Raw genomic sequence first — 14,145 nt, 5'->3', positions numbered from 1 at the left:
TGGGAAGAGATATTCAAAATAAATAAGACCGTATAATTGGGAAGTGGGGTAGGATCTGGTGTGACTAATGGGATATCGAATTCTTCAGACCTGGTGCACGTAATAAGCTTGGAGAATTTCTGCATAAAAAGCTGAGCTGTTCTGTAGCCTTCACTATGATCAGATCTGTGGTTCTCTAAGCATGGCCACATGTTGTAGTCAGCTTGGTAGATTTAAGGCAATATGAAATGCTTAGCTGAACTGTTAACTTAAACTCTTATTTCTGTAGTTGCACAGTCTATATTTTTGGACCTTCACCCTCCACACAGTTAGCACTTGTGCATAGAGAACTGGCTAAATATAAGTCCTTAAAATAGAGTACAACACACACACCCAACAGGTAACCTCTGGTTAGTTACCCATTGCCTTTTATTGGAAGGCTTTGATTAGATTAACGTAGTCCCACTCTTTTAAAAAAAATCCATAATTTCTATGTAAACATCACCAATAAAACATTTGTATGAAATTATACAGTAGTTTTGGAAATTTTAGGAATGCAGTAAGTTTAGGAAGGCAATGAGCTCTCTGTTGAGTTTAGGGTGGCATGGGAGATTCCAACAGGAGTTAGTCTGCACAAAAATGGTGTGCAAATGTGTGGGCTAAGAGCTTGGCAGGGATATGATGGATCTGATTTGGTACCCATGTCCAGGAGATCTGATGGAAGGCTAGTACCCACGTCCAGGAGATCTGATGGAAGGCTAGTACCCATGTCCAGGAGATCTGATGGAAGGCTAGTACCCATGTCCAGGAGATCTGATGGAAGGCTAGTACCCATGTCCAGGTGATCTGATGGAAGGCTAGTAACCATGTCCAGAAGTCTGTGCCTCTGTCAGGCTTTTGAGAACGGATGAGTAGGACTGTTGGTGTCAGAGAGAGAGAGCTCTTCCCAGAAGTGTTCTGAGATTATACGGAATGAAAGAGCAGACAACTTGAACCTACAGCTCTTGAGAACACTGGCTTTTCAGAAATAGGAAAGGAGCTGGACGCAGAAGGTGGTGAAGCTGAGAATCAGTAGGGAAGCCAAGAACTCAACGCTCAGAAAGGGATCCAGTAGCCCAGAGTATATAAACAGGTCATAAGCGATTAGCGCTTACAGAAACTTGAATGATTATTCATGAAATCAGAGCTAGAGAAACACACACAGAAGGCAGGGAATTCGGTGAGTTAGGGGTTGTTGTAATATGAGCGGCAGGGCTGCTTCCCACCACCACCCGGCTAGCTTTACCCGAAATAATTACACGGAAACTGTATTCTTTTAATCACTGCCTGGCCCATTAGTTCCAGCCTCTTATTGGCTAGCTCTTACATATTGATCTAACCCATTTCTAATATTCTGTGTAGTACCACGAGCTGGCTTACCAGGAAAGATCTTAACCTGCGTCTGTCTGGAGTGGGAGAATCATGGCGACTCCTCACTCGGCTTCTTTCTCCCAGCCTTCTGTTCTGTCTACTCTGCCTACCTAATTTTCTGTCCTATTAAAGGGCCAAGGCAGTCTCTTTATTTAACCAATGAAATCAACACAAAACAGAAGACTCTCCCACATCATTTCCCCTTTTTCTGTTTAAACAAAAAAAGAAAGGCTTTCACTTTAACATAGTAAGATTACATATAACAAAACAGTTATCAAGCAAGAATTACAGTTGCAATATTTATATTTTATCTTTATCATAATAATGGAAAACTATAACTATCTATCTATTCTTCAACTCCATCAAAGACTCCAGAAGGATATAATATTACCTAAGTAAACAAGAAATCCAAAACTCTAGAAATGACAGAGACATTTCGCTGCCTGGACAGTCACCCAAAGTTCTTTTGTACCGTTGGGGCATCCATCTTCGGCCTACAGGCCCATAGTTTTCAGCAGACATTTCCATGAAGCAGGAAAATTCCAAAGACAGTTCAGTCACTTTCTGCTGTGTCCTGCAGAATGTCTTGTAGACTCTTTCATGAGTCAGGCACCCCGAAAGACCATCTCACCTTTAGGCAAGTTCAGCAGTCCTCTTTCTGCGGGTTCTTTGTGTCCAGTTTATGCAACAGTCCAGGCAAGAGCAGTTTCTTGCCCAAATGGCTATCAAACTCCTTAAGGAGCCTCTTCAGTGCCCATCTTCCTCTTGAAGTAGATTGGTGCTGCCAGGAGCAGACGTGTCTCATTATCATGAAAAGCCCTAAGTTATTAAAACATTAAATGCCATATTCTGTAGTCTTTGAAAGATATGAAGAATGCCTATCCAACTGAAATATATATCCCTAGCTGAAATATATCTATGCACATCTAGAAAATCTAACTAACATGACTAAAATCTTGACAATTATTGATGATTATCCATTAACAACCTATATACATTACATTTTTAAATGAACTACACAATCACAATACCTTAATCAAGATTAGAAATATGCATATACATATAACAAAATTGACCTTCAAATCCACACCAATGCAAATTATTTATATCTATATCATATCCCCCTTTAAATGTAAAAGAACATTTATAAACCATATTTGGGAACATGGGCGCAGTTTTTCTCTCCAAACTGCTTCCTGCTGAATGGGGGCGCTGTATTCAGATCTTTCATGGTGTAACCTGTGTGTCAGGGTCATCTCGGTCGGCAGTTGAGTGAAGTAATTTTCTGAAGGTGTTCACAGCAACCTTTCAGGAGGGCGTGGTCTATCATACCATATTGGTATAGACGCAATCCACAGCGTCTCATCCTCTGTGAAAACAAAAGAAGACCCTCTCCAAAGCATCATATACTTAGACCCATATTTTGAAATCATAATACCCTTGTATTCATTCTGGTTTAGCTTGGCAGCCCATATAATGAAATGTCTCTCTGCAGTTAGCTCCTTTACAGTCAAAAATTTTAAAGAAAACACAATAATACAAAGAATCCAGACTCTCTGTGAATTTTCCATTTTTACGTGGCTTATTTTTCTTTATTTCTTTTAATCTATAACTATCTGTACTCTGTCTCTTTAAAGACTTTATCCCCCTTTATTAAGGGCATTAACTTTATTCTCTCTATATATATTTTTTTCTCTCTCTCAAGCCTACGTACATTCATCTAACAGTGCCTGAATCAGTTCTATTGTGAATCTGTAATTTTTTTACTATCCAGGAGCATTTCTTAAAATGTTAAGCACTTCTTAAAAACTTAAGTTGCGCCATGTACAGATAATACGGTACTGCCTGTGTCCTGCTCAGTCCAAACCTTAACTGCGCTGTTATTATGGTAATTATGGTAGTTCCTGCCTGAGACCAGCACAGTTCAGCATGGCGGAGCTGAGCTGCTCCTGCCTCAGAGCCATTTGGTGCCCCTGAACCACAGCAGGCAATGACTTCCTTTTAGGCACACAGAGAGTCTAGTTGCCATCAAACAAATCATAGCACTTTATTCCAAATGCTCCATTCAAAGACTCTTTCTCCCGCAGGAGCCAGACAGAGATCGCAATGGCGGCACAGCCCAGAAAGCCGGCATTTTAAAACAGCCAGTTTTTTCCTGTTGCTGAGTCAGGACAATTTCTTTGCGGCACGTAACCCAGAAACAGCAAAAAGCTGTCTTAAATTCTCTTTCTGTCCTTTTTAAGCCCTCTCAGGTTTTACATGGAGTTCATTAGCACGCTGGGCGCCACTCTGTTGTATTATGAGCGGCAGGGCTGCTTCCCACCACCACCCGGCTAGCTTTACCCGAAATAATTACACGGAAACTGTATTCTTTTAAACACTGCCTGGCCCATTAGTTCCAGCCTCTTATTGGCTAGCTCTTACATATTGATCTAACCCATTTCTAATATTCTGTGTAGTACCACGAGCTGGCTTACCAGGAAAGATCTTAACCTGCGTCTGTCTGGAGTGGGAGAATCATGGCGACTCCTCACTCGGCTTCTTTCTCCCAGCCTTCTGTTCTGTCTACTCTGCCTACCTAATTTTCTGTCCTTTTAAAGGGCCAAGGCAGTCTCTTTAAGGGGTGAATGACTGACAGCCAGCATCAGCAACTCTCTATTCCTTATATAAAACAAAGTAGGCGACACTCTAATTGAGTGATAGGCGTGAGGATCATTTCGTTAAATGCCTAATTCACTTAAAGGAAAGAACAATTCAAAAATGCCTCCTAATGGGCAGAGCTGTGTCTTGGAAGAGCTGGGACAGGCTGGGCCTGCAGTCAGGGAGCAGTTAGTTAGCTTTGGATCCAAATGCAAACCCAGATAGGCTGCTGGGCACAACAGAGGGAGGTAATCCTCACTGATAGTTCCGTTTCATCACAGTAGCCTGCTCCAGCTGCCCAGGAGCAAGAAGGTGATGTAAGGCCAGGAAAGAGGAGAAAGGTGACATCCGTGCTGTAAAGTATGACAGGGAGGCCCTCTGGGGACATGCGAGATGTCTTCAGGCTAGATATCCTAAATTTTTATAAAGTAACTTTAAACCTGCTTTTAAGAAAAGAAAGAACACAGTTGGATCACCTTTTGTGCTAAGAGGCAGCATTGAAGCAGGACTCCACCCTGGATGCCCTGCCCTTGCTTCACTCCTTTCCTCTGCCCACCGCACCCCGATCAAGTTAGCGGGCATAGATGTCCTCAGCTTCAGACAGGCCACTTTTCCAAGAATGCATGGTACAGATTACAGAAGTGAGAAGCAGCTGCGTGCTTCCTGCCCCATTGCTGCACACTCAGCTGGAGTTCTGAGAAGAGGATGGCATTCTTCTCCCCTTCTGCTTCCTCTTCTTCTTCTGCTTCAAGGAAGATGGAACAAGCAGGAAGCACAAACAGGTGGAGGTAGTGAAGGAAAAAGAAAGAAAAAAAATACTGAAAAAAACTCATGAGCTGGAATATAAACTGAAATGACACCAGAGACCGAGAAAAGGAGAGGGAACAGAGAACGGCATCTCTCCAACCTCCCCTCTTAGAATGAAGAGCCCAGTCTTCCATTTGCTTCTGAAACCGACACCTTGGACTAGGATCTCCAGCCCAGGGAGTTAATGCTCAGGCCACATAGAAAAAATGGCTTTTGTGGATCATTCTCTCCCACCTGATTTATTTGTATCTGTGGCAAAATGTTCTAGACTTTTGCTTATGTCTTACACCTAACCCCTCAGCTAAAACCAGGTCTGGGCTGAAGGTGAAGTTCTGGCTGAGTACACCCTTCCCAGGTAGGAGACTCCCGATTCCACAGCAAAGAGGAAGAGTCAGCTCCATACCAGAGCACCTGAGAAGTGGGGGGGGGGGGGCAGGGTAGTTAGATGTAAAATGTTTACTTAGGACTTATTAGTTCAGATACTGTTCTCCTCATTACAAATTGTGAGAAAATAGAAAAGCCCTCTACTTTTACAATGTAACTTCTTCCGGATGAAAGGAGCTATTGCCTGGGGCTGCCATAGTTGCGAGCGACAAAGATGGGTCCTCTGGAGCTCTTTGCAGCTACGCAGACCTATATTAGCAACTGACTTTGAAAAAAGGCGGCGGCACAGCTTGAACACACTTCTTCCCTTGTCTGTGCTCTAGCTCCTGCTCAGCACAGCTTGAACACACTTCCCTTATCCCTTGTCTGTGCTCTAGCTCCTGTTGAGCACAGCTTGAACACACTTCCCTTGTCTGTGCTCTAGCTCCTGCTCGTCACCTTCTGACCTCTGTCCCCTGTGCTTCTCACTCAGATCTGCCCCTGTACCTCACCCCACCAACTAGCAGCTGATGTCATGAAAGCAGATACCAGCTGAAGCCAGAATAGAATGGATGGCTATCTAGGGAGATAAAATGACACTGTAACTTGTTCGAGCTATTGTTCAAAGAAGCTTGTCTTTTATTTATAGACATTACAGTTTAAAGGCATGGAAGGCCAGGCTTGACAGTGCCTTTTCTCTATGTGACTTGCTTTCTAGAAGCCCTCCTCTGCCTACTAGGGCTACCCGCTTTGCTTTGTGCCTGGATTCATATTCTTTCCATGAGTTCTGTTGCTATTTTGATTGAGGTTGATTTTTCTATTTCAATGCAATAGAAATATTTTGCTCTTCCAGGACCCTCTTTGGTCTCTGTCTAAAGCATGGGTTGCAGAAAAGGACAGACAGCTTTCCAAAGTGCTAAAAGGAGTAGGTTTGTAGTAATCACAATTCACAGCTTGCTTGGGGATGAGTAAAGAGATGAGTGTCAGTGTGCTTGCCAGGCTGGTGCTTCCCAGTGGATTCCATGGGGGTGACTGGACTCATGTGCTGGGAACAATGTAGTTGTTCAAACCTGAAGTTCTTTGCTTCAGAACACCTAGGAGAGAGGTTCCCAGGACACCACAGCTGCCTGTGCTCTGCCTTTCTCTAAGCCTTTACTGAAGAGTCAGATGCCTTAGAGGGTGTATTTTCTTACTCTCTTAGAAGAGTCTTCAAATGGAACTTCATGAATTTTTATGACCCTTTTGCACTAGAAAAAGAGGAATAGTGCTTATAAACCTTTTTATCAGAAGGAACTTAAAGTAAAATTGGCCAGCCAGTCCGTAACAGGTTACCCGATAGCCAAGAAATTGTTTTTACACAAATAAAACAGCTTGTTGTAAACGTGGTTATTGGTAATACAGATAAGGACATTGATTTTCTCTGTGAGATTAAAAACAAAGCCTGGCATCCTCTACTGATCTTTAATAATATGAGGGAAAATACTGCTTTGGAAAAATATCAAAGCTGGACGAAGGAACCTTGAGCCTGGAGCCATCTCTGAGCAGGGCTAATCACAAAGCAGCGAGTCTCTGTGTGAGCGTCATGTTTGAAATCGTTTTCTGCAATTTGGCTATTAACCAAAAGGCTAATTGATTCTTTTCTTCTGCCCCATTGTAGTTATCACACTAATTCTTCCCAGTAAAGATCCATTTCATTATGCAAATGTAAAAAATAAAATCACAAGGCTCGTGTCTGAGTGGGGTTGCTTTCTGCCGAGAACTGGTGCACCTGTTCCAGCCCTCAGCCCCACCTCCACCTCCACACGCTGCCAAACTGGCGGCTTAGTGATCTGGGTTAGCTGGTATGGGGCCCTTGAATTTTGACTCACATTTTCTTTGCGACTTATTCTTGTTTTGCCTTATAATTTCTCCCCTTCCAGCTCTCAGCATGGCAGTAGCAGCTGCATCATGGCACTCACCCTGCTGCCAAGAGGGCAGGCAGCCTCCTTGGAGACTGTAGCATTGCTCTAAGCCAACTGTTAAGAGATGGAAGCTGGAGCCATCCATCCAGCACAGCTGAAATTGAGATCGTATAGGAGGCGTTTGTAACTAAATCAAACTTTCAGAACTTTGATTTCGACAGAAGGAATACTGTGGGACAGCATTCCCACGTGCCTTCCTCTCTGCCTCAGCCTTCTCGGCTTGGACTCTTTCCCCGTCTGTGGCTTTTCCCATGGCTTATCCAGACTGCTGGTAGACTTGTTCCCATGGGGTAAATTTCCCTAAATTAAAGTGACTTTTCCATCTCTTTTCAGTCTGTCTGCAGAATGTTTTCTCCATCCTTCCTAACAGTAAAAGACATTAGAATCTTTTCTTTTCTTCTAAGTGAAGCCAAGGTGCTATTTAGTGATTATTCTCCTTTCTGCTATTATCTCACAAACTGTCACTGCTCGGTTGATCTGGTGTCTTTGCGGAGCACATCTGAAATGTATAAGTTCATAGAACAGACTATTAAGAGACCACGGGCTTGATTCTCCATTTCCCAAACGACATGAGGCATCCTCCATGAGGCATCCTCCATAAGCATCCTGTCTTATTGTTCTTCTACCTTTCACAGCACATCCCCTGCAGGGCCATTACAAGACATCAGTGAGTGCCGCCTTTAGAGCGTCTCGGGTGGAGCCTGGTCCAAGTGTGTGTCCAGCACATGAGAGTTGCTGTCTTTGCCGTCACTGCCATTATCCATCATTTTGTCTCTTGTCACTCATTGTATAGACGGGAAGGCTGAGGCCCATATGCTGCTTTGTCAGGACAACTTGAGCAAGATGTCACATATACCAAGTTCTTTAAAGTACCAGATGCGGTTTGGTATACTCTTGTTCTCTAGGAAATTGCATTTTCCAGATAAGAGTGATTTTTAAAGGAATTAAAAGAGGATTGGTAAAAGCACAAACGGGAATAAATGCTGGTCCTGAAGAGTTAAACTTGAGTTCTGTGTTTGGAAAGGAGAATGTTAAGGGTGGCACACCATCTCCTTAACGTAGAGGTTAGAGTTCAAGAATGCTCTTGAGAAGGGACAGTTTAATTAACAAAACAATAGTGTTCTGTGCACAGACATGGTAACAAAGGCCTTTAATCCCAGCACTTCAGAGGCAGAGGCAGGTCATCTCTCTGAGTTTGAGGACAGCCTGGTCAATGTAGAGAGAAACAGAAGGGAGGGAAGGAAGGAAGGAAGGAAGGAAGGAAGGAAGGAAGGAAGGAAGGAAGGAAGGAAGGAAGGAAGGAAGGAAGGAGGGGGGAATATAAAATGAGCTAATCTAGGAATGATTTGCTGCAGAGATTGAGAAACAAGGAAGAAGTAAGACAGAAAAGGAAAGTGCCTGTTTCTGGCCTGACAACCTGCTAAAGAATGGAGAAGTTAGATAGCCCAAGACCATTGGCTTATTGTCCTGGGCTTTCTGCCCTAATAGTCTTTTCTAGAACTTGTGCTCATGACTACTCTACCATCTTTATTTCAGGTAACCTGAGCGCTGGCACATGTGTAATCTTGACAGTTTTATGGTGCACACAAGTGTTACTTCCATTTCAGTTTTGCCACACAAGTGCACATAGTGAAGCCCCTTACTTGTCTGAAATGTCTGTCATTCTTCACTGCTCTCTATGTATTTGGCTGACCCTAGGATACTTAGCATTGAAAAGACCAGGTAGAACTGAGTCAGGACCTGTGCCCCACACACATGTATCTTTGTAATAAGCTTTTTCGTAATGGGATAGTATGTTGAGTTCCATTGCGGACCTAAGAAGGTTCTTTGGTATTGTGTACCATTTTATAAAATTGTTATATGGATTAAATAAGCTTATATTTATGGGTAAGCAGAACAGTACTGTTCTGAAATTATTATATATTATTATATGAAATAATTCTCATGAAATTACAAGACCATTATTAATAGTCATAGTTTGGAAGCTTTGTTGACTCCAAGTCATTCCCTAGGCTGGTGTTTCTTAAGGGTCTTTGTCTAGTCTGTTGTGGACATCTTAGGAAGAGAACACTTCCTTTTCTGTTGACCTTCCATGAATTGTTTTCCTTAACAGCCTTTTTCTTCTCATTATAAGCTATTTCTCCAAACTTATAATGAAAACAAACATAAAAAGAAGCTTCTCATGTTTCTTCCAAAAAAACATACACCTTTCCAAAAGCCTGTTCGCAGTAAAGCACCTAGGAAAGATGCCGTTTTCCCTGCTTTGTGCAGCGTGTCCTGGGCTGCAGACTGGCATTATCTTCCTACAGAAAGCTCTACTTGATATCTCTCAGGTGTCTCCAGCCTCCAGCTCGCTCCAACTTCCAGTGTGGCTGCCCACACCTGCTCATAGCGCCCTTCTCTGTCCCAGTAACTGGTTGACTCCGTCCTTCTCATTATCAGGCCAAGAACTTGGGATTTATTCTTGACTACACTCTTGCCCCTACCCCACGTCCATTTCATCAGCAAATCCTGTTGAATTTATACACAAACTCTATCGGGTATTCAATCATTGCATCTCTCCTCTGCTATTATAACTTTAGTCAACATGACAACGTCTCTGTTCCCAGCTATCTTCTTGCTTCCTTTACTGGCTGCCCTTCACCTCCCCAATGTCCACTGTCAAATAACAACCAGAAGACTTGTAAGGAATCAGTTAGTATACACCCACTGCACCAATACATTCCTCAAAATGTCTCATCTAATATGTAGCAATATAGATGGATAATATATATAATATTGATTGAAAGAAGTCAAAAGCAGAAGTGTTTATCCTAAGTGGTGACGTTCATTGAAAATCCAGACACAGAGCAAACTATTCTGTACCATGAGCAGTCAGACTGGTGTCTGAAGGAGTAGATTCTGACGACTGATGACTGTGCTGGCTACTCATGTGCATTCAGTTTGTGAGAATTTAGCAGTTTCTACAGTGACAATGTGTGTTCCTTTCCTGTGTATGTTGTATACTTCAATGAAGGGTCTGATCGAAATGCTGTTTCTCTTCTGTAAAGTTGTTCTCCTTAGACAGGGACTCTGTCAGCATTTGTCACCATTAGAATCGAAGCTCTGCTTTTGTTGGTGCAGTAAACTTTCTTGAGCTTGAGGCACAGATGAAGGCATTTGGAGAAGAGCAATGAGCATGAGACAGACCCTGCTTCTGATGGTTAGGATGGGTCACAAAGCGTATGACAAGACGGTAAGGGCCAGAGGCAAAAGCAGAAGTGGGAGAGGAGAAGTACAAAATAGAGAGGAGAGGGTATAAGATTCAGGAAGAGGCGAGGAAAGGCCTCTTTTGGAAGATGGCAGATGGGCCAAGACCCAGAGGGAAGACAGGCAAGCTCAATGCAGATCTGAGAGGACAGCCTCCTGGACAGAGGAACAGAAGCAGTGAGCTCAGTAGAAACAGCCTGGGAGAGAGCCAGGCTATAGTAGTACTGGAGGTGAGTTGGTCAGGGCAGGCCAGCGAGTGATAACGGGCCAGGGCCTGTGGGGTTTGCTAGGTCTATACCTAATGAGAATTATTCTGCATGAGGTTGTAGGGTAAGAAAGAGATTTTTGTTTTCTGAGATTATTTGTGTTACATTTTAGCTGCTTGTAGTAGGTCATTCAGTTTCATTGCTATATATAGACACTATTTCCTGTCCACTCAACTATTAATGTGTATTTATAGTTCTGGGGTTTGGCTGTATGATGGATGTCTGAATATCCTAATTATTGCATGCCTTTTCATAAACTAGTGTGTACAAGATAGGTCAATTTAAAAGAAATCTAACAAGGTACTCGTTACTTATTTGGAAGTTTGTGAAGTAACACTTGGTTCCAACCATACTCATGGTGCCCACTAAAGGTAAGCCTCAAGTGTGTCACGACAGAGCAGGACACTGTGCCAGGGTAGACAAGCATGGAGCCAAGCCTCCTTCTGGGGGCAGAGACGGGCCTGGAGACCCTCGGGGGTGGGAAATCACATGAAGGAGTTCTTGTTTAAGGGAACTATGGGGGGCCATTCTGAGTAAGAACAAACCGTAGAACTTTTAAATCTTCTAGAGATTTGGATGGATTTCTCTCTCAAATGGGTAAATGCTTGTGTTCAAATCTGGCAGTATTTATGTGATTACACATTGCCCAGGCTTTTTGACGTCCTGATACCACGTTTACCATTACCAAACCTCACAGTGCTATGTTCTAAGTGTTTTAAATGTATTTTTAGACTGGCAAAGCAGACACATCCAGTGTGACTGTAGCAGGCCCCGAGACAGAAGATCAGGCAGTTCGGACTCTGGAGAACACGTCCCAAACAGCTGAGCTCCTGAGCGACGTGCCCTTCACCTTGGCCCCACATGTGCTGGCGGTGCAGGGCACCATCGGCGACCTTCCTGACCACTTGCTTTCCTATGATGTTGGCGACAACTTGTCCCGATTCTGGTATGATTTCACTCTTGAGAATTCAGTACTCTGTGACTCGTAGTCTTCGTGTCCACACACACCTTAACAGCTTTAGCGAAAACTAGTTTGCCCATTTTATTGAACCTGTTCGACGTTCCTTGTCATTTCAACCTTAATGCCTTGAGGCAAGCAGAAATCATAAAATAAGTAAAATAACATCATATTCATAGTTTTATTCTTCAGAATGAAGCAAATTTATATAAGAATTGTAATCAACAATTTAATGAAGGGAACTCACTTTGGAAAAAAGTGAGAAGTTAGACCACCCGTGTCTCCCCATCTGGTAGAGGGAAAGTGACGCTGTTGAGATTATGTGGGAGACGCAGGGTGTTTTTGCTCTCTCTGAAGACAACACAGGAAGAGAAAGAAGGCTCACCCCTGGTTACCAAGACTCCGCAATTTGAGCCGAGAGCGAGTACTTCCGGGGATCAGCAGAGGTTGTCCTGTTACCCCTTAAACTTCTCCTGCAGTGTTTGGGAATGAGGACAAAAGACAGCTTCCAGTTATCGTAACTTTTTCAGTGTCAATTTAGACAAACCCGTATGGAAACCTGAAACTTCTCGTAAACATCAGCAACTCTTTACTGATTCAGGAGCGCCGTGAAGGGGAGGACACTGTGGTGTGCTTAGACCCCTGTGGCCCTCTCCACCCTCCTAAAGGATGCTGGCATTCCCTCCTGGTTCCCCTCTCATCCCCTCTGGGTATTCTTGGACCAGTTTTCAAAAAGCTCTCCCCACTTCTGCCTCAGTTGGTTTGGCTTCCTTACCACATATGTTCCCAGTTTATGAGATGTGCATTTCCTTTCTGCCTCCTCTGCCTCCTAGTGCGAACATCTCACCATGGTCCGTACCATTGCTGATAAGACTTGTTTAGAGATTTGTTGGCCTTGGTACAGATGGCAGTGTTTAACTGCTAAACACACTCAGTTTAACTACTTTCCAATTAGAGTGTAGGCAGACACCCAAATATGACTTGTACTTCTTGAATATCCATTATTTATTTTAAATAAAACTAAGCAGGACTGCCATTGGTCAATGAACTACAACAAAAATTTGGTAAATAGTAATAGGAGAGTTTCTATGCCATGGAAAAGGTTGTCATTTCTTTTGATTAGTTATAATTTATTAATTCTTTGCCAAAGTGTTAAGTATGTTTTTTCTTATAAAGAGAATATCAGGAAAACTAAACACTGTGCAGAAAAGTACAAGAATTATTTTCATTTTAATGTTCTGTGCATATTCATTTAATAAATGTGGTGTGGTCTTGATAAAAAAAAGTACTGTGTTATTTAAAGTTAAAGGAACATTTGTACTGATAAAAATGTACTTTATTCGCACTTAAAATTACCATGTGAGGTTAATGATTAAATTAGGTCTTTATATAGATTTCATAAACCATCTACATAGGAAACATGCCTTATTATTGACACAAATGTGAACCTTTTGTAGCACTTTTTTGTAAAGGTACATCTTTTTCAACTATCCATGTTAATGTGTTTTCAAAACTGAATGTAAAGAGGTAGTTCTTTTGTTGAAAATATGTGAAAATCTATGTAATTATGTATTTCATTTCTATTTATGTCCTCTTTGTTATAAATGTGCTTATAAGTACTATTTGTCTAAAATTGTTGTATTTTAAAAATGTGAATTAAAATAAATGTTTGATTGTTTTCAGACCCACAAAATGGCATTCATTGCATTTTTAATGTCTAAATGGAAGCTGTATATTCTGTAGAAGGCAAAGGTTAAATATATTGTTTGTGTAGAAAATACGGCATCATTTCTTATGTGTAAGTTGTAGGAACACTGAAAATGGGAAGCAAGCCCTAGCTAGTAAAATGAACTGAAAGGATTTGGAAGAAGTGGATAACTATCTATACAAATCTCCATCATCAGAAAATTTAGTAAAGACCAGTGTTAATAATCATATTTTGACAAGTACATTATGAATTGGCAGGGTTTTTTTTTGTTTGTTTGTTTGTTTTTTTTTTTTTTTTTTTTGATTTTCGAGACGGTTTCTCCGTAGCTTTTTGTCCTGGAACTAGCTCTTGTAGACCAGGCTGGCCTCGAACTCACAGAGATCCACCTGCCTCTGCCTCCAGAGTGCTGGGATTAAAGGCGTGCGCCACCACCGCCCGGCCAGTTTGTTATTCTGTATATAAGTCATATAACTATTTTAAAATTGGAACAACATTATAAATCAACCAGCCAACTCTTCTTAGAAAACTGAGACCTAAAACTTTAGATGACTTAAAGCACCTAATTACTATTAAACATTTACTTGAATAGCAGTCTGCCGAAATGTGAACCGAGCAGAGATGACACCAGTGAGCATGCCATACAGGAGAGAGAAAAGACCATGGGCTTTAGGCAACTGAGGAAGGCCGGGAGCAGGAGAGGTGGGCTTCCCCAGGAAAGTGCACATGATTGCTTGTCCAATGCCAGACAGTCCGCCCTGAAAACATACGTACAAGCAGTGTTATATGAACTAAATAGGTTATATT

General features: G+C 42.2%; 1 protein-coding gene across 3 annotated transcripts in view; it reads left to right on the top strand.

The window, feature by feature from the left end:
* Umad1 (UBAP1-MVB12-associated (UMA) domain containing 1) overlaps nt 1–13,316 on the top strand; it is a 170,791-nt gene extending 157,475 nt beyond the window's left edge. For all 3 annotated transcript variants that reach the window (XM_057764674.1, XM_057764680.1, XM_057764671.1), the window contains one exon: nt 11,407–13,316. In XM_057764674.1, coding sequence (XP_057620657.1) covers nt 11,407–11,664 — 258 coding nt within the window. In that variant the 3' untranslated portion in view covers nt 11,665–13,316. The remainder of the gene's footprint in view (nt 1–11,406) is intronic.
* The last annotated feature ends 829 nt before the right edge of the window (nt 13,317–14,145 follow it).

The sequence above is a fragment of the Chionomys nivalis genome, chromosome 1 (assembly GCF_950005125.1).
Source record: "Chionomys nivalis chromosome 1, mChiNiv1.1, whole genome shotgun sequence".
In the NCBI taxonomy this organism is placed as follows: domain Eukaryota; kingdom Metazoa; phylum Chordata; class Mammalia; order Rodentia; family Cricetidae; genus Chionomys; species Chionomys nivalis.
The sequence above is the reverse complement of the archived record's forward strand: the minus strand, read 5'-3'. Positions and strand labels throughout refer to the sequence as shown.